Below are 18296 nucleotides of genomic sequence, written 5' to 3'. Positions count from 1 at the left end.
GCATCTTGCAGAAGGCGCATTGTGAACTCAACCCCCCTCAGCTCACCCTATGCTGTGATGACATTGCAGCCGATTGTATCATGAAAAAGATAACAATATTCCAGTGTGAATCTGTAAGCTGTCAAAGTGTCAAAAGGTGTGTGTGTGGGGGGGTGCCCTAAAACCTTTCACTGAAAAGGGAAAAGAATTCCCAAGGTACTAGTAGGAACAAAGATGCATGCCAGTCACTGGAATGCTAGGGAAGCATTTGATGCTTTCCAATTTGTGCAATAAATTATTTTATACGGAAATAGTCACTTAAATAAGTGGCATTCTAATCTGTTGTGCTTTTTTTCCTGGCAACCAGCTTTTGTTGCATTCTTATATTAGCACAGCAGTACTAAACCTACTAATGAGGGAGGAAGTTCTACTGAACTTCATGGCACTTACTTCTGAGTAAGCAGACAAAGGCTCAGAAGGTGCCGGTATGAGTTAACAAGACAACCATTCTATTTCTCACATGTGGGAGATGAAGTGCTAAACAGGAATCTTGACTGCACAACTTCAGGTTATAGGTGGATGACTCACATGGCTGAATGCTTCTCGCTACAAATAAAGATTTCTGGAGAGAATTTTAGACTGAAGTGTGACAGTCTAGGTACAGGTTATACAATAATATAAAGTCAAGTGAGAGGAGCTAACAAAACGACCCCTTTCCATGCCAGCATTGCCTCAGCCATTGGGAAACTGGTGTGGGAAGTAATCACTTTGGCACTGGGATTAGGCAAGCAGGAAACTAGGATGCCCATATGTACAACTTTACAGAGGACAACCCTTGATTTGAATTTCTGCCAGAAGGAATCCAGGCTAAGTCCAGTATTAGACTTCACCCCAGAATTGGCCCTACTAAACATCTTCCAAGACAACAATGCCCATTTACACCACAAAGAACTCATAACCCACCTACTTTCAGCAGCCAGAAACACCATAACCAGACACTGGAGAGACCTGTCAGGAGTAAGCATGGACCAATGGTACCAAATAGTATGGGAAACAGCCCTACTAGAAAAATTAACTAATAAACTGAAACTGACACGGGGACAAACAGAAGAAGACACCTTCACCCCGGTATGGCTCCCCTTTATCACATACACAGCCCAACAGGACAATGACAATAATCCACTAACAGCATACAAATCAATATGGCTAACCTGATCCAAAACACCCACCCACCTCACTCACACACGAAAACAAAGATCACCACAGCCAATCACAAACAAACAATCACACCCTAGGCCAACCCCAACCTCTCTCACCACCAAAGGAACACAAGTGAACAACGCAAGCATGCTGACACCAAACTCTACATACATTAAGCATAATAGAAACACCGCTACCCGACCCCACCCCCATCCATCTCCCCTCCCTCCACCCCCTTTCTTTTTTTCCCTTTTCTTTTTTTCTTTTCTTCTCCCCCAATGCCTCAACAAATGAAACAGATTTGTAAAAATGTTACAGGGGGGGGGGGAAATACGAGGCATTACACTTACCTCTGTAAAACAAGAAAACCCTTAATAAAATATTTTTTAAAAAAATAAAGGCAAAGAAGCATGAGAAAGGTAGAGCAGGGGTTTTGAAGTTGTCCATCAACTATTAGTACTTAGACAGCAGACAGAGCAGGCACACAGGTGCTGTGGTCAATTTGTGGCTCTCGATAGGAATGCACTTCAGCAATAGCACCCAAACGGTTCAATAGGCCTGAACAAAGATGTTCAGATCCACATGCACATTGGCTATCTGGGCAAAGCCCAATTTTCATATGGTAATCTCCCTTGCTGGATCAGGATGCTGATGGTTTCATGCAGCTATGGCATTTCCCAAATAACAATGTCCAATGTCCAAATTTTGCATTATAAAATGCAGGTGAGGGACTTGTGGCCCTCCAGATACTTTTGGATTACAGCTCCCATCAGCCATGTTGGCTTGGGTTGATGGCAAATGAGTCCTATACCAGTTCCCCATCCTGGTTATAGGGCAGCCCTAGGTAACTACTGGGAGGAGGAATCAGTCCTCTTTATAGTCTATATAACAAATATGTCAACGTAATACATGGGTTATCCTTCACTTGTTCTGCCTGTTTGTTCTCTCACTCAATCACAATTAAAGAGGTAGGTTCATAGATGACTTTTTTGGGGGTAAATCCTGCAAAGGAAAGGTGCTCTTTTTGATAAGAAGGATACAGTGAAGTGTAACAATTTGTTTCTTGCTTTTGCCTTTAGCAAAATTAACCAAAACTGTTGTGATTTAGGCAAAGCAGTGCAAGGAGTTTTAAGACAATCTGAAAAAATGTAAATAAATTAGATAATGAAATGGAAATAGTGTACATTGGGAGAAAAGGTATAGCAATTCCTTTAAAAGGGAAAGGGGGAAAGGGGAATCTCCTGCCTCCATCACACATTGCACTATATTGGAAACTGTATAGGAATGAACTGATGGTCTATGGCAACACTGTCAATTTCACATGCCTAAATAAATTATGTGCATCAATAGAGACATCTCAAAGGTGTGTCTTCCTCTGGGACATCGTAGATACCAATAAATGACAATTCAAACATTGAAAGAGCAAGTCTATACACTTTTGTTAAAGTGACATACAAAAAATAACAAAATACTGTTTAATTGTTTAAGGGTCCTGTACTCCTTCATAATAATATCATTTCTTACACCTCATGTAACATCCAGTTTTGTGTCTTCGAGCTATGGTGCTAACCTCTTTTGTGTGAGGATTACTAAAAGTTTTAATTAACTGAATTTAATATGAGGTTGATTGGAAGTGTTAATTGAAGAAACGGTTTTCACCGACTTTAGACCATGTAATTGCAAAAGAACTTTTACTTGTTATTCCCATTAATACCATCTGCCCAAATCTCTATTTTGTTATCTACTCAAGCTCATTTAACAGTTTATTACAAAATCCACATAGGTTATTGATTATAGCATTACGGCCAAGGTATTTCAAGCTAATGCAGCACCTGCTGGGTGAATACAATTATGTTTCAGGAGGCCATAACAGTGGCCTCCTTGGTCCTCCATCAGTATAGCTATCTGGGACAGAACAGAAGAGATTTCAGAAGATTTGGGATTTGCTTAATTATGAAATGGTTTAAGGCTCGTGTTTTCTCATTAAAATAAGCACACTAAGGGAAAACATTTTAAGATACTCTGCTACAATGATTTACACTTGAGTCCAATATGACATTAAATTAGATAACTAGCATAATGTGAATTAATAGGTGCTAATCTAGGTCAGTGGCAGTGTGCATGCATGTGCCACTAGCTTCAGACCCTGCCATCTCCACTGAAATGACTGCAACTTGTGAAAGGTCTTAGCCAGAGAGATTGGAGAGCTGCACTAGTGAACCAACCATTTGATTCATTATAAGGCAGCTTCTTGAGAGTCCCATGGTTTGCAAGAAGATCAAATCTATCCATTCTTAAGGAAATCAGCCCTGAGTGCTCACTGGAAGGACAGATCCTGAAGCTGAGGCTCGAATGCTTTGGCCACCTTATGAGAAGAGAAGACTCCCTGGAAAAGACCCTGATGTTGGGAAAGATGAAGGGCACAAGGAGAAGGGGACAACAGGGGATGAGATGGTTGGACAGTGTTCTCAAAGCTACCAGCATAAGTTTGACCAAACTGCAGAAGGCAGTGGAAGACAGGAGTGCCTGGCGTGCTCTGGTCCATGAGGTCTCAAAGAGTTGGACACGACTAAACAACTAAACAACAACAACAACAAGGCAGCTTCCCGTGTACATATAGCTAAATCAAGTCTGTGTGGCTAAGAGACCCATTAAGTTGAATGCAGCCCATTGACAGCATATGGCAGCCTACCTGGCATCTCATTAAGGCTCTTGATTTTGCTGCCTGCCCTAGTATTACTCCAGAGACTGTGGGGCTTACTGAGAACCTGAGAGGCTGCATGACTGATTGAGCTACATGGTCACAAGCTGTGCAAAGTCTGATCAAAATAGTTACGCCAGCCTCAAGAATTACAATGTTATATTGTTATTTATTGCACTATGAAAGTACGTATCTGCACAGACAGGCCGCTTGGCAGAATCTCAAGGAGGTAAGCATCTACAGCCCGCTGTGTGCATATTATCCTACAATACATTTGAGAGATCTAGGCCATGTTCCAAATGCAAGAGCCTGCAAGAGACTGAGTGTGTGCAGTGGGGCTTAGCTCTCTTTTGATGGTGGAGATGCTTCCAAAGTGTTCATGGTTGAATGGAGTCCCAGAAACCCTGCAGTGGAACACCTTCCACAATGAATTGTCCTGGAGATATCTGCAAACAGCAGCCTATTTCTTTTGAAATTTTGAAGCAGGGTGGTCAGTTATGCATCAGCCAAAAATAAGATGTTAACATTTAAAATATAGAGAAAAACGAAAGGGAAAAAAATAGCATCAAACTTGAATATGGTAACATATGCATGGTCACAATTTGAGCAATAACTACTAAGATACTCAAGGCAACTAACAATCTTCAACATTCTGCATGAAAATCTCTCTCTCTCTCTCTCTCTCTCACACACACACACACATACACACACTATGTAATATATTCGTAAACACAAAAAAAGACTTGCAATTGCCTGCCTAGCTGTGTGATCTAATATTTGGCAAGACAAAATATTACAGTTCACACAAGCATCATAACTAAGCTTTTCAGTTAAGCCAAGCAAGCTAACCCTGCTGCTTTGGGAAAAGCCTTATACAAACTACAATACTGATGGGTTAGATCACAGGTAATAAGAACTTACCTTCTGACACATCAGAGACTGATGTTACTTGACCTAACCTAGTTATGTGCTCAGATTTCAATGGATCTACTCTGTCTAAAACTTAGTTGAAAACCACTCAAAGCCTGAAAGTCATAAAAGCATTTATTTGGGGGGGGGGGAACTAGTATGCCTGTGGTCCACCTTATCAGGGACCTTCTGTTTTTGCCATCTCTCTGGGACTGCAAACAGAACAGTGTGCAAGTCCTGGTGGACCACAAAAATAAATGGTTGGTGGGCTGCATTTGGCTTGATGTCACAATTTGCTCTGGCATGGTAAGAAGTCACTCTGATTAGTAAGATTTTACTCAGGACTGCCAATGTTTTTTTCCAGATCTTCCAACCTTGCTTTGTCATTAAAATGAAGCCAAGAATCTCAGGATTCTAGGCAAAACTATGCTATGTTTGCACTGTTGATTGTCTATCACATCTCCTTCTGTACCTATATATACACACAATGAAACAAACAGAGATGCACATACACTCACACACCAATCCTTAACTGTTGTGTTTATTCTTTTGAAATGGCATAATATTTTCTAGTAAATTCATTTTCTTCAAAATTACACGCAATACAGTCTTATGAAGTGAATTTTCTTTGGCATATTTGCAGACTGGTTGTCTTAATACCTGCTTTTGTATACACAGTTTTTAGACTTTCCCACTGAGATGCTCTGAATTATAGCTAATTCTTCCATTAGGTTTTTCTAATGAATGTCTATTGGTCTTCTTGCTGTTGAAGTAACCATTATCCGATGTTTACTTCCTCTAGGTACATGTTCCAAATTATATAAATCCTCTGTTTGCTGTCCAGATTTAGTAACTGTTATTAGCTGATGGGAAACCATCAAATAAAACAAATAAAACAAATAAAAAACTAATCTGCCTGTGAATAGCATCCCAAAGTAATAATGACTGAGGAGGCATTTGTCAGGTGCTGTATTTACCGCAATCTAGGCCTAGAAACAATAGCAAGTGACATATCCTTTGGAGAGGACTTATGAGATCAAATTATAACATAATTTTATGCCTTTATGTGTGTGTCTGTACAATGTTTGAAATCCATTAAGGCTGGAATCCTCAAGACACTTACCTGGGACTCATTGAACTTTGGAATCGGCATGCATAGGACTGCACCGTAAGTATGTTATAGTGTTATGGATAGGGATGAGATATGTTTCACAGCTATTTGCACTGTGTGGGCAACCTTGATAAGAATGAATATATTCTGGGGAGCTATGACATAAACAGGGACACAACTCTGATCGGCTGCCCAATTTCTAACCTTCGATTTTATGAAAAATGTGTGACGTTTAGTTTTAGTGTTTATACTATTTTTGTAAGTCACTGTGGGCCACTTTAGTAAGGAAAGCAGTTAATAAACAAATTGTCAATCAGATGATTTTTTAAAACCTATTATAGTCTAGATTCTGGCGAGAAAAGGGTTAAGGTCCCCCACACCCTCTCAGTTACGGACAGCCATCCCTGTAGTATCACAGTGTCACACCAAGGTAAGCAGACCTTGAACAGTTCCCTTACACTTAGAAATAGGATGTGTGGGCCCCAATCCAGAAGGGCTTCTTTGTCCCTTCTGGGCATTAAAATGTTCAAGGCACACTGCAGCATATGCAGGCTTTCCCCCTCCTGTTTGAGAAAATACAAAGGCCCTGCATTTTCAAGACAGTGGACAATAGATGTCTTATGCATGTCATCACCTGTCCTTAATTGTAGTCAGAAGAATGCTGGAGAAATAAATGAGGATTCTTCTCTCACCTTGCCACACCCACAAATGATTTTAACTAAAGAGAAAGTTCAGTGCACTGAAAACCTTTAGTGACATTCCATAAGCTCAGGTATGCAGAACAAGAAAAGGCAGTGAAAGGTCTCAATATTATTGAGTGCAATGAATTCCTGGCCATTATGACACCAAATTACCTCTTCTCTTATAGAGAAATTATTTCCTGGACACCTCAGACATGGCTATGACATTTGACAACTACTCTGAGCTATAATTGGGATTGGGCTCTAAACTTTTAATGAGATCCTCTGTCTATTGCTGACAACTTAGAAATATGTCACATTCATATACTCGGCTGCTTGAGGAGCCATGCCTGTTAGTTCTCACTCATCATAGTGTGAGATCTCAAGACAAGGCATAAAGACCACTTAAACTCTGACTTTTATTAGACCATCACCAAAGTGGATTAAGATAAATATATTGGACAGATTGACATGCATGATGCTCCACCTATACATGATTGCTATTGGGTGGGGTTCAGATGCACTCACAGAAGGGCTTTTAGCTCAGCAGAGGCATCCACTAATGCAGGAAAAGGGAAGGACATTCTTGCCAAATCCCCCCTTGCAGCCTTCTAAATCTGCAAAATATGCATTGGCTCCCCTTCCATTGCTGGATATTTTCTATAAGGGCACCAAGTGGATTCACAGAACAGATTTAGCAGTGCCTTAGTGCTGCACTGAATACAGCCCAAAATTTTCTTGTTGATGTCTCCATCATTAAATTGTTATGTCCCCTCCCACCCCCTTTATGCCAGGGATAGCCTACTTCAGCGTACTTTATTTATGGAGAGAAAACATTGCAATGCAGTTTTCACAAAGATGATGGGACACCAGAGTATAGTTATGGATTCCCCACTAATGTTGCCATATGCTCAAAGAGAAAGGAGCTCAGTGTAAAATCACATGGCAGCAGAATCCAAAGCTGGAATTTATTATTATAGATAACACGGCAGAATCTTCAGCAGCACGGCCATGCGTGTCACTATTACCTGCCACATAATAGTGCCTGAGTTTCTCTCCTTCTCTGTTACCTCCCTCCCAGTAAAAGCAAATTAAGTGAAGTTGTGTCTGTACGGAATATCAATACATCACACAAGACTTCAGCAGCAAGACACAAGGCTTAAAGCAAGGCTACCAGTGACTATTTTGAGACATCATATAATGAGCTGAAATACACAGTCCTGTGCACACTCTATATGTGAGTGAGTTCTGCTGAGCACGGTGGGACTTCCTTCCACATACGATCGTCCTTTCAATAAGCATTGACCAAGCTTCTTCATAGCTTCTTCTAATAGCATCAAGATCCATCTCTTAATCAAGCTATACGGGTCTTTTATTTACTCCCACCCCTATCTAGTTCTAACTCTGGGATTGTCTACATTTCCCCTTGTCCTGTGCCTAAAAAGCTTGAGTATGAGCAGTTTTCTGCTTGTCCCATATTTTCTAGGCATGGGCCTCAGTGGTTTTCTGTTTGCCCCATCACTTTTCCCTGGAAAACCACTCTTTAGTGCAAACACCAATCTGAGAAAAACCTGGTTGACATTTGCTCCAATTCAGCAGTAAAGATTGGGTTTTCCTGGGGGAAAGCAGTGGGATAAAACTGGATGAGCTCATGGAGGAGATGTTCCATGGCATTGCTGCCTCTGGCCTCATAAGTGGAAAAGAGCAGGAAGACAGTGAATGGCCATGTGGTAAATGTTTTATGGTAGCAAGTGGACTCCTCACTCTCCCCTTCAGCCTATATACACCATGGCACTGCAATGGCCTGAGGGATGCTGCTTGGCTTGGACAACCTAATGAAGATTGTCTCACTTCCTGAATGTTGTTAGTTTCAGGTGGGATTCAACTGCACACCAGCAAATTCAGGCTGCATAATTATAGCTAAGTAAGTGGCTTGCACAACAGAGCTGCTTCCACACAAAAATTGAAGTTTTTGCCTTGGGAAAGTGTGGGATAGCAATTGCTTTGATGTAACATCATCCAGCCTCCATTAAATGGCCAATGCTGTCTAATCTCTTTGCAAACAAATCAGTATTGATGCTCAATAAGCAAGTCATCTGAAAGTGCCCTAAGCCTGCTCTAGGGATATTTATAGAGGAGAAAAGAGGAAAAGAAGGCATGGAACTTGGGCAACCTGATCCAGCTCAGCTTGTACATCTCACCTCCCCTGTTCCATCATGGGGACAAAGGTGCCTGCATAACAGAGAACTCTGATTAACTCAATGAAATTATAGGACTGGAGTAGCTAATATGGCTTCTGTATGTTATCAGACAACTCCTGTCAGCACTGGACAGCATGATCAATAAGAGTTGTAGCCCAACAACATCTGGAAGTCACTATACTGGCGACCTGTTTATTAGACACTGGGCTGCAGATTTGGGCAGCAGGTCCCCTCCAGTCTCTTCCAGAGAGATTAATTTATGTGAATAAAGACAACCTATTAAAACTTCCCTGGTGGTTCCTCTTTCTCACCTTGAGGGGGGGGGGGGAAGCATGCTGGCACTGCATCGCAAGTGACAATGTAACACCCGGGGAAGCCAGCAAGTACAGCAACGTGAATATTTACAATGGACATGTGGATAATTTAAGAAGTTTCTTAGTATAGTTTGGAAAAGTTAAGGTGGGGGGGAGGGAAGGTTCTAAACCTGCTGCCAAAGGGCAACAAAGGCATCAATCCTACTGTGCTCCTTTGTTCCCTAGACAAAGACGTTAGAATAAGTTCAACCTCAGTGTTAGCTGTTGTCATGCTGATTTATGACACCCAAGCTATGCAAGTCTAGCAACATGCCACACTGTCCACTAGAGATTTGGCAGGGACCAAACTTGTTTATTAAAAATACTGCTCCAAACTAATTGAACTTCAGTGGCTGAGGTGAAATGATTTTTTTTCCCCTTTCAGGCAGTTTGACCCTCTCTAGTTGCCTTTCTAATTTTGTAGAAATTTATTAAAAAATAGAAGAAAATTTCATCCATTATGGAACTGCTTTTTTTTTAAGTGCTGCAGTGCAGAGGGGGAGAAGCAAGTAAGCAACAGACATGGGGATAATTGAATATAGTTGCAGAACCCACAACTAGCACCCAAGAGACTGCTGTTTGTGGAAAGGAGGTGAAGAAGAGAGAGAGAAGGTAAGAGGAGAGACTTCAGTCCTCTCACCACCTACAGCTTCCTTCTCCCTCCTGCTAGCTTTGCACCTGCTGAGCCTTTCACCATCAGGCAAGCCAGCCCTAGCAGCTGAGGGAGGCTGTAGTCTTGTGACATCTGCATCTACAGTCAATCTACAGTAAGCCTTCAGAAAATAAGCTTAAGGGCAGGCTGCATTACAAGTTTTTCTTCTGAATCATGTGGCGATAGCCTCCATGCCAATATAGGCACTACTAGGAATTTGCAACACTATTGCACAAACTCTTCATAAGGGCACATGTTTTAATTAGCGAATGCCAAGTCTACAGTATCCCAAAAAGGAAACATATTTCACTTTTCAAACCTTTAAAAGACATAAAGGGGTTAAATACCGGTAATTGTTTGCTTTCTCTGTTGAGGACAGTAAAGGTAAAGGGACCTCTGACCATTAGTTCCAGTCATGGACGACTCTGGGGTTGCAGTGCTCATCTCGCTTTACTGGCCAAGGGAGCCGGCGTACAGCTTCCGGGTCATGTGGCTAGCATGACTAAGCTGCTTCTGGCGAACCAGAGCAGCGCACAGGAACACAGTTTACCTTCCCTCCGGAGCGGTACCTATTTGACTACTTGCACTATGACGTGCTTTAGAACTGCTAGGTGGGCAGGAGCAGGGACCGAGCAACGGCAGCTCACCCCATCGCAGGGATTCGAACCGCCGACCTTCTGATTGGCAAGCCCTAGGCTCTGTGGTTTAGACCACAGCACCACCCGCGTCCTTGTTGAGGATAGTACTAGAATTAATAAAGTATAGTAGAATACTCTATCTATGTATACATTCTTGATGAATGTGAATGGATTAGGATGCGGTAGCCAATGTGCTGCCTTCCAAAGGGATTCCAACTCCCATCAGCCCCAGCCTGCCCAGCCAGTGGCCAAGACTGATGGGAGCTGCCCAGCCAGTGGCCAAGACTGATGGGTGTCCAACAACACCTGCACAACCTGGCTTTAGCTACCCTGGTCTAAAAGTACCCATCTCTGAAGGAAAGGTGAAGCTAAGGAAGTGTGGAGATCACTAGCATCTTCATATAAGCTGCTCTCAGCTTTCTAAAGGGGTACACAATATAAGTATCAACTCAATTTATAAAATCCAGTTGTCAACATTATTCCTCTGTTGCACTTCAAAGCCAATATGTGCATCCCGACAGAACATAAGAAATGGTATTCATTATGCTATTATGTTTCCTACTCTTAGGGTAGCAATAGAATCTAATGGCAATCTGGAAGATATCAGAATTTGCTATCAATAGGCACGATTCCAAAACAGAAATAAATCTTCATGTGTCTCATTGGTCTAGATGAAGACATACAGAACACTATTGTGTCTGTCTCATAGTTTCCCATGAAGTTTATCTACCATTAAATTTAAGAATTCCATTCAAAGAGGTGCTAAACCAATTTTGAAATTAGAAAGCTGACAAAAAATGTGTTTGAATTTTGACATAAATATTCTGCCATGTTTGTGGATGATGTGCCTTACTATATCTTCCTCAAGCTTATCATCTGTGCATTATTTACAGTGGAGTTTCATTTTACCTGTTAGGTGATCTCCCAGATTTATGAGGGAAAGTACTGAGATATGGGCATTATTTATCTTATTGAGCATCATCATATTTCCTTGGGCTCTGTTTCTATTATACTATTGCTTATGTATGTTAATATGTAAGAAAGCAATAAGAAACTTCAAAACTTTGTCTAAACCTAGCTGTAGAAAATGGAAAGATTGCAGATAACATTAAGGCCAATTTGAATCCAGCTTTTCAAAGCAGAGTTTGAATAACATGTGATGACCGTACCTCACATTATATTCACTTGCAGAGGTGGCCCAATCACAAAGCAATTTCACGCCATTGTTTCAGGCAGCAAGCATGTGTGTTTTGGAGGGATTGGTATCCTATGGGACACTGCTCTCTTGTCTTGCTGCCAGTCAAGGTGGACCTACAGAATCTTTGCATGGATGAGAGGTGTCTGCAGGACTACCACCATTCTCCCCTCCCCATCCTGGTATGCTCTGAGAAAGGATGTGAGCAGCAGGTTAGGCAAAACATTAAAGTTACTTTCAAGTAACTTTACAAGTTTATCTAACTTTAAACAAAGCTTCTAGGTGCTGTGCCCAAGAAGAGGTCACCTAGCCACCTTGCCAGGAATGTCTGCTGTTAGGAATGGCCTTCTCCTTTAGTCCTTTCTCAAAGTGAACCAAGAAAGAATAGAGGAGAAAACCTCATTGGCATTGTGGCCACTGCAGAGGCAAAACCAAACAAATATAAGTGGGCCATGATGTGGGTTGAGGTGCAGCAGTGACAGAAGCAGCAGCTGGGAGGGAAAGAAGAGGGAGACCAGACATGGCAAAGGGAAGGGAGAAAGAAAAGGTGGAGGTGTGACAATGTCTCTCCCCTCACTTTAGGTGGCAGAGAGTTGTGTTCCTGTTCTATTCGCTTGCCACTGAGACAGAAAACTAGTTTTCTAGCTTGGCTGATCATTTAGCTCAGCATTTAGACTGCTAGAGTTGCCTGGACAATTGCCTAAACTGTGCTTCGCTGAGGGTTGGTATTGTACTACCAACTTTACTGTATGCTAGCTATTGTACTACCAATCTTACTATATGCTTGTGAAACATGGCCCACGTGTAAACACCATCTCCATCTCCTCAAAAGATTCCATCAATGGTGCCTCCGAAAAATTTTACATATCACTTGGGAAGACAGGCGAACTTATGTCAGCGTATTAGAAGAAGCAAAGATCACCAGTGTTGAAGCAATAATTCTTCAACATCAACTTCGTTGGACTGCTCATGTTGTTCGGATGCCTGATTATTGTCTTCCAAAGCAACAACTCTATTTCGAACTTAAAAATGGAAAGCGTAATGCTGGTGGTCAACAAAAGAGGTTTAAATACTGTCTCAAGGTAAATCTATAAAAAAATGTAGTATAAACACCAACAATTGGAAAACATTGGCCTGCGAGCACTCCAACTGGAGAATAGAATGAAAGGGAGATATGTGCTAAGAGGAAGGCGCGTTTGGCAAACCCTCACCATGATTAACTCCTGCCCGGAAACCTATGTCCCCACTGTGGAAGGACATGTGGCTCCAGAATTGGCCTCCGCGGTCACCTATGGACACTGTTAAGACTGTGTTCATGGAAGACAATCTTATTTGGGTATGAGTGATCGCCAAAGAAGAAGAAGAAGACATGTTAAAACTAACGAACCTAAATTAGTTAGGGCCATTAACGTCAATGGGTCTGCTCTGAATAGGAGAAGCATTGGATATAACCCTGAATGCAAAAGTGAGCCTCAAATTTGACATACCTTCCCCCAAATTTCTGTGATGAACCAGGGTTCAAAGTATGTTTGTGCATAAAGAACAAGGCCTTGCTTTTATGATCTGCCTGCACCTCTTCCACAATGGACAAATTGTGTGACCAGAACGTATGTGCATAATTCACACCAACAGTTCTCTGCATGGTGGGGGGAGGTCACAAGCGTCAGGTTCACTGTATACAAACTACTGTGGGAAAAATATCAGAATTAAAGCCCCTAACCCAGGGTATTCAGCTTGAATTCCAATAAGTAAGATTCTTCATCATAACTACCTGCCAGGGTGCAGCATGAACCAAGCCTAAGAAATAAAGGCTATTTGAATTGCACCTTGCTTTTAAATAGGTTGTGTAAAAGTGCATCCCATGCAAGCAGCTCTTATTTTGTGCAAAGCATTACCAAAGCGAAACCATGACCAGAGGCAGAATGAACACAGTGCAGTAGTAAGTCACAATGTGTTCCATGTTGCTTATTTCCAGCATCTGTAGGACTGTAATATTAGATCACTTTTCATACTTTCTTTGCTTTCTTAATGTTAAGATAACCTGCACGCTACAGTCAAAGTTCTGCAAGTGACATTCCTGAGTATGCTTGTATTAGAAACAGAAAAGATGAAATGAAGGAAATACTAACACATCTTCTTTAGAAATAACCAGCACAAAGAGTAGGATACTGAGTTTCTTTCAATAGACTTTAAAAGCATTAAACATTTTTAATTGTATGAGTCCATACATTCTCCTGCCTGCATTAACTGCCAAGTTCCTTTATTACATTAAATTGCAACATTAATTGAAAAATATTTTACTCCTAATTTTCCATCTGAATATTCTCATTTATATCTGTGTCTTCTCCTAATAAGAGTATACACTAGAAAATTACCTTGTAATTGTCAGATAGAAACTTATTAGAACAGAGTGGAATTGAATTTGTTGGGGGGAGGGAAATAATGAAGAATAGGTTCAAAGAATCAATCTTCACAGACTATTTTAAGTGAGTCTCGCTGATTGCACTCTGTTATTAGTGATTTGTGAGATACAGCGGAAACATGATATAAATATTTACTCACAGTGCCAAAGAGACTGGAGTATTTTTGAGAATAAGGAAGGAACTCTGAAATAAACATGAAAGGCTGTATCAATATGTATTCCTAGGAAAAAGTATGACCAGGTGAGGGAGTATATTTACTAAAGGGAAGCTGTCTTGTTTATATCATCCAGAGAATGCCCTAAATGTATCTGATACCCTGTAAAAGTGTCCTACTGGTTTCTTGATATACCTCACCTGATTCTTAGGATCCAGTTTTGGACATGGACGTCCTCCATTGTAAGGCTTCTCCTTAAGCCACTTGGACCGGATTTTCACTCCTGTTCCACAAGACGAACTGCAAGGGGCCCAACTAGACCAGTCACTTAATTTGCAATCAAATGGACAAGGTACCATACAAGGCTGTTCAACATAACCTAAAATAAAAATGTAGGAAAGACAGAAAAGTGAAAATTATCTTAACACTGAGATATTTATCTAATTAATAGTCTGAAGGTCATCTGTCTTGGAATGGTGTATTTGGAAAGTTACATGGGAACTAGGAGGGTTAGGCATTTCAAGCAAGTGATTGTTGCTTAGGAGTCCTATATTTCTGTCAACTCATTGGTTCTTCACATTGGTCTGGTCCGTACATAACACTAAACTATGGTTTAAATAAACCTTAAGTTGATAAACTATGGTTTCACATTATGTGCATACTAGGCCTACTGATTTGTTAGTAAAAATAAGCCGTAGCTTACTGACCTTAACTATGATTTAGCATTACGTTTGAACCTGGTAAGTTTTTAAAATCACAGTTTAAGTGTGGTTTATTTGTTTGTCCTTCAAGCCTGAGATGCTAGAGAACAGTGACTGAAAAGTTGAACTACTCTCCATGCTCAACTGCTACCACTAGACATGTCACTGAAGATGACACCACTGCTAAGTCTGTCTGGAGACAGGTACCTTTCCCCACCGTGACTTGCCTTCCTTACACAGCCAGGGCACAGAGTGGAGATGAACATCTGGAGGAAAGTTAAAGAGGCTGTTCTCCACGAGGACTAGCTTTCACTTTAGTTATTTTTAAAATAAAATAAAAGTTTAAAAGCCTGTTGTTAACATTTTACAAGTCATGCCTGTGTACGTGAGCATGGGGCTCCTAAAAATGTTTTAAGAGCAAGACAAATACCTCCACTGAACAGCCAACTTGATAAGTTATTTAAGGTATATGCTGATCCCCCTATCGACAAATTTATCTTAGGTTTCTTCCCCATAAGCAGCCATTTGAGGGATTCTCTCCTCCCTGCCGTGGCTTCAAAGCACCATTTCTGTTGTCTTCACTACTTCCCTCCCCTATCCATATTACATCACAATCCAGTGCATGTTTACTCTGAAGTAAATTCCATTAAGCTTAGTGGGCCCTGTGGCCAGGCTGAATTCTAAGCATGCCAGAAAGCCCCAAAGCTGAATTCTAAACAGTAGAAGGGGAGGGAGAGTTCAAATCATATTGGAAGCCCCAGCTCACGAAAGACAGATAGGAGATGGGGTGAAATAGGTGGTGATGTGATGTTAGCTGGAGCAGCAGCACCTCTACAATAATTTCCCTTGGGACATTCCCTAAACCTATATATATGCACACACACTGTAGTTCAACCCTTCATCTCTTTCCCTCAGGAGACAAGTGTCAAGTTGTGGGGCACAGAATCTCGCCTGTGAAAGAAAACGAGTCTCTCCCCTCTCCATGTTTTTGTTTTTTGCAGTTTGCAATGAAGTTAGATTGTGACTCCCTCCTCCCCGAGATACATTCACATAGGAAGCCTTCACGAAGAAGGGGGGGGGGTGATGTGGGTGCTATAAAACGGGGAAGAAATTATGTTACAGTGCAATGTTAAGAGTGATTGGAGGATAAAGATGAGCAGTGGAAGGAAAGGTTCAAGAAATGCCAAGATCTTGTAGCAACAGCCAGCTGTTGGCAAGAGCTGGCACAGAATGCCAGGAAGATTTCCATACCCTTGATTTTGCAGCTAGTCAATGGGAAGGAGATATGGTGATGCAGTGATGCAGTGATGCAGTGCCAGTGGTAGGATACTGCAAAGGTTTTCATGAAATATGAAAAAGGCAGGAAGTAGACAGGGGGGGGGGGGACACAAGCCAAACTCTCACAAAACAAGCCAGAATGTTTTTTATCGTCTGTGAAATGACCTGTGGTTTAAGTGTGATTTTTAAATAATAATAATAATAATAATAATAATAATAATAATAATAATAATAATCCTGGTTTAATTTTGGCTTGATGCCTGAACTAGCTCACTGAATGACTATTGCTAACAACAATTAGAGGAGGCCTATGCGGTATGCAAGTATGGCAAAGGGACAAACCCCTTCTCACAATAAAAGCTGATAGTTTAGCCCAGCTTTCCCAACTGACATTTTGGATTAGAACTCCCATCATCATCAGCCAGCATAGGCATTGGCTAGGAATGTAGTCTAAAGCATCTGTAGAGTATCTAGGTTTGGTAAGGCTGGTTTAGCCTGCATTGACACAGTTGAGATTATAATAAGAGCTGAAAAGGGAACCCAAATAAACGCTTTTAAAATTCAGTGTATTATTTCAATAAAGTCTTGCACTGAAAGGAACTGCAATCAGCTTCAAGATAAATTCCAGACTGGGTTATTGGGCCAATTAAATGGGCCAATGAAGCTTGATGTATAAGTTTAAAGTGATGCTCACTGGGGTAAGAAAAATAAAATACAAAACCCGAACTTCCAGAATCAGAGGCAATAAGTCTCAGAATACCAGTTGCTGGAGAATCACAGCAGAAGAGGGTTATTGACCTCATGTCATGCCAGTAGGCTTTCCATAGGCCACTGTGAGAAACAGAATGCTGGACTATATGGGCCTTTGGTGTGATCCTGCTGAACTCGTCTTGTGTCCTTAAGTGAGAACCTTTCAACTTTGGTAAGAATCATCCCCATGCTGAAATTTAAGATTTCTGTTTCATCTGGTTATGCTGCTGCTGAGACAAGCTTCTTTCTAGCTCATGACAAAAAGAAAAAGAAAAGTTCCAGGAAAATCCTGACTAACACTGTGCTCATTGTAGGACCACCTGCAAGTAAACTGTTTTCAATCACTGAATCACCATTTTAAAAATATGCTTGAAATCACTTGCTATTTCTCTTGCTGCCAAGACCTGCTTGATTGCCTCGGCTTTATCACTTGATCTGGACGCTGCAACAATTCTGTCTCATGTCACCACTCAAGTTCTTGAGTGCCCCCAATCTCTCAAAATTAAGGGGGGAACCCACAAGCTTCCAAGGTCAACTGAACTAGATTCATCCCCAAATGACAAAATTGATCACACGGCTCTATTAAATCGAATGTAAGAGGCTGAGATCCAGGCTTAAGCTATAAAACCATTTGGCAGTATGATTTGTTGGCTTTTGCATTAAAATTGCTTATAGCAAAGCCAACTTTTCTTATCACAGAACTATATTAGTAAAATACCCACAGCCAGTTGAAACTGCCTGAATAGCTAAGCTGCAATGAAATCAATTTTGCAGACATGGGTAAAAACAATAAATACAAAGATTAGTAGTATCGTTTCCTTTCCTCTTTTTTTGTTTCAAATCTGCATTTTGTTAACCTTTTGCACTGCAGTTTGACAACAGACTGATAGCTTTAACATTTTTTCCATAATAGCTCTTTATTGCAGCTCTTCCCCTAAGCTGTATAATGGTTTAATTTAAAATGTACACTAATTTGGTTTGTTACTTTGCAGACAAATGCTTCATCATAGCCACTTACGTCTCCAAATCCATTTAGATTAGGCAGTATCACTGCTCTCTATTATTTATCAGCAGTTCCCTTACACCCACCATCAGTAGATTCAATCGGATTTCATGTGCACTTTGTGATTATGCATTATAAATAACAGAAGGTCAAAAAAATATCTTGTGTGATTGTCTGCTTTTCAGCTTTCACTGAAGAAAAGTAAGTTAGAATAAATTAAAAGGAAAAAAAGTTTGTTAGGGCCAGCCCTACCATTAGGCAAACTAAGACAGCTGCCTCGGGTGGTAGGTGCTTGGGGGAAGACAGTGCCTGGTGCGCCATGCAGCCTACATTGCTCTGAGCTAGCTTTCTGCCCTCAGGTGTAGTGG

General features: G+C 41.1%; 1 protein-coding gene across 10 annotated transcripts in view; it reads right to left on the bottom strand.

Annotated features, from left to right (window-relative positions):
* THSD7B (thrombospondin type 1 domain containing 7B) overlaps nucleotides 1-18296 on the bottom strand; it is a 528234-nt gene that overhangs the window by 73761 nt on the left and 436177 nt on the right. For all 10 annotated transcript variants that reach the window (XM_081928487.1, XM_081928486.1, XM_081928485.1 and 7 more), the window contains one exon: nucleotides 14397-14575. In XM_081928487.1, coding sequence (XP_081784613.1) covers nucleotides 14397-14575 — 179 coding nt within the window. The remainder of the gene's footprint in view (nucleotides 1-14396; nucleotides 14576-18296) is intronic.

The sequence above is a fragment of the Podarcis melisellensis genome (assembly GCF_964234715.1).
Source record: "Podarcis melisellensis genome assembly, chromosome: 1".
Classification (NCBI taxonomy): domain Eukaryota; kingdom Metazoa; phylum Chordata; class Lepidosauria; order Squamata; family Lacertidae; genus Podarcis; species Podarcis melisellensis.
Note: the sequence above shows the minus strand (reverse complement) of the source record. Positions and strands in the feature narration are given on the sequence as shown.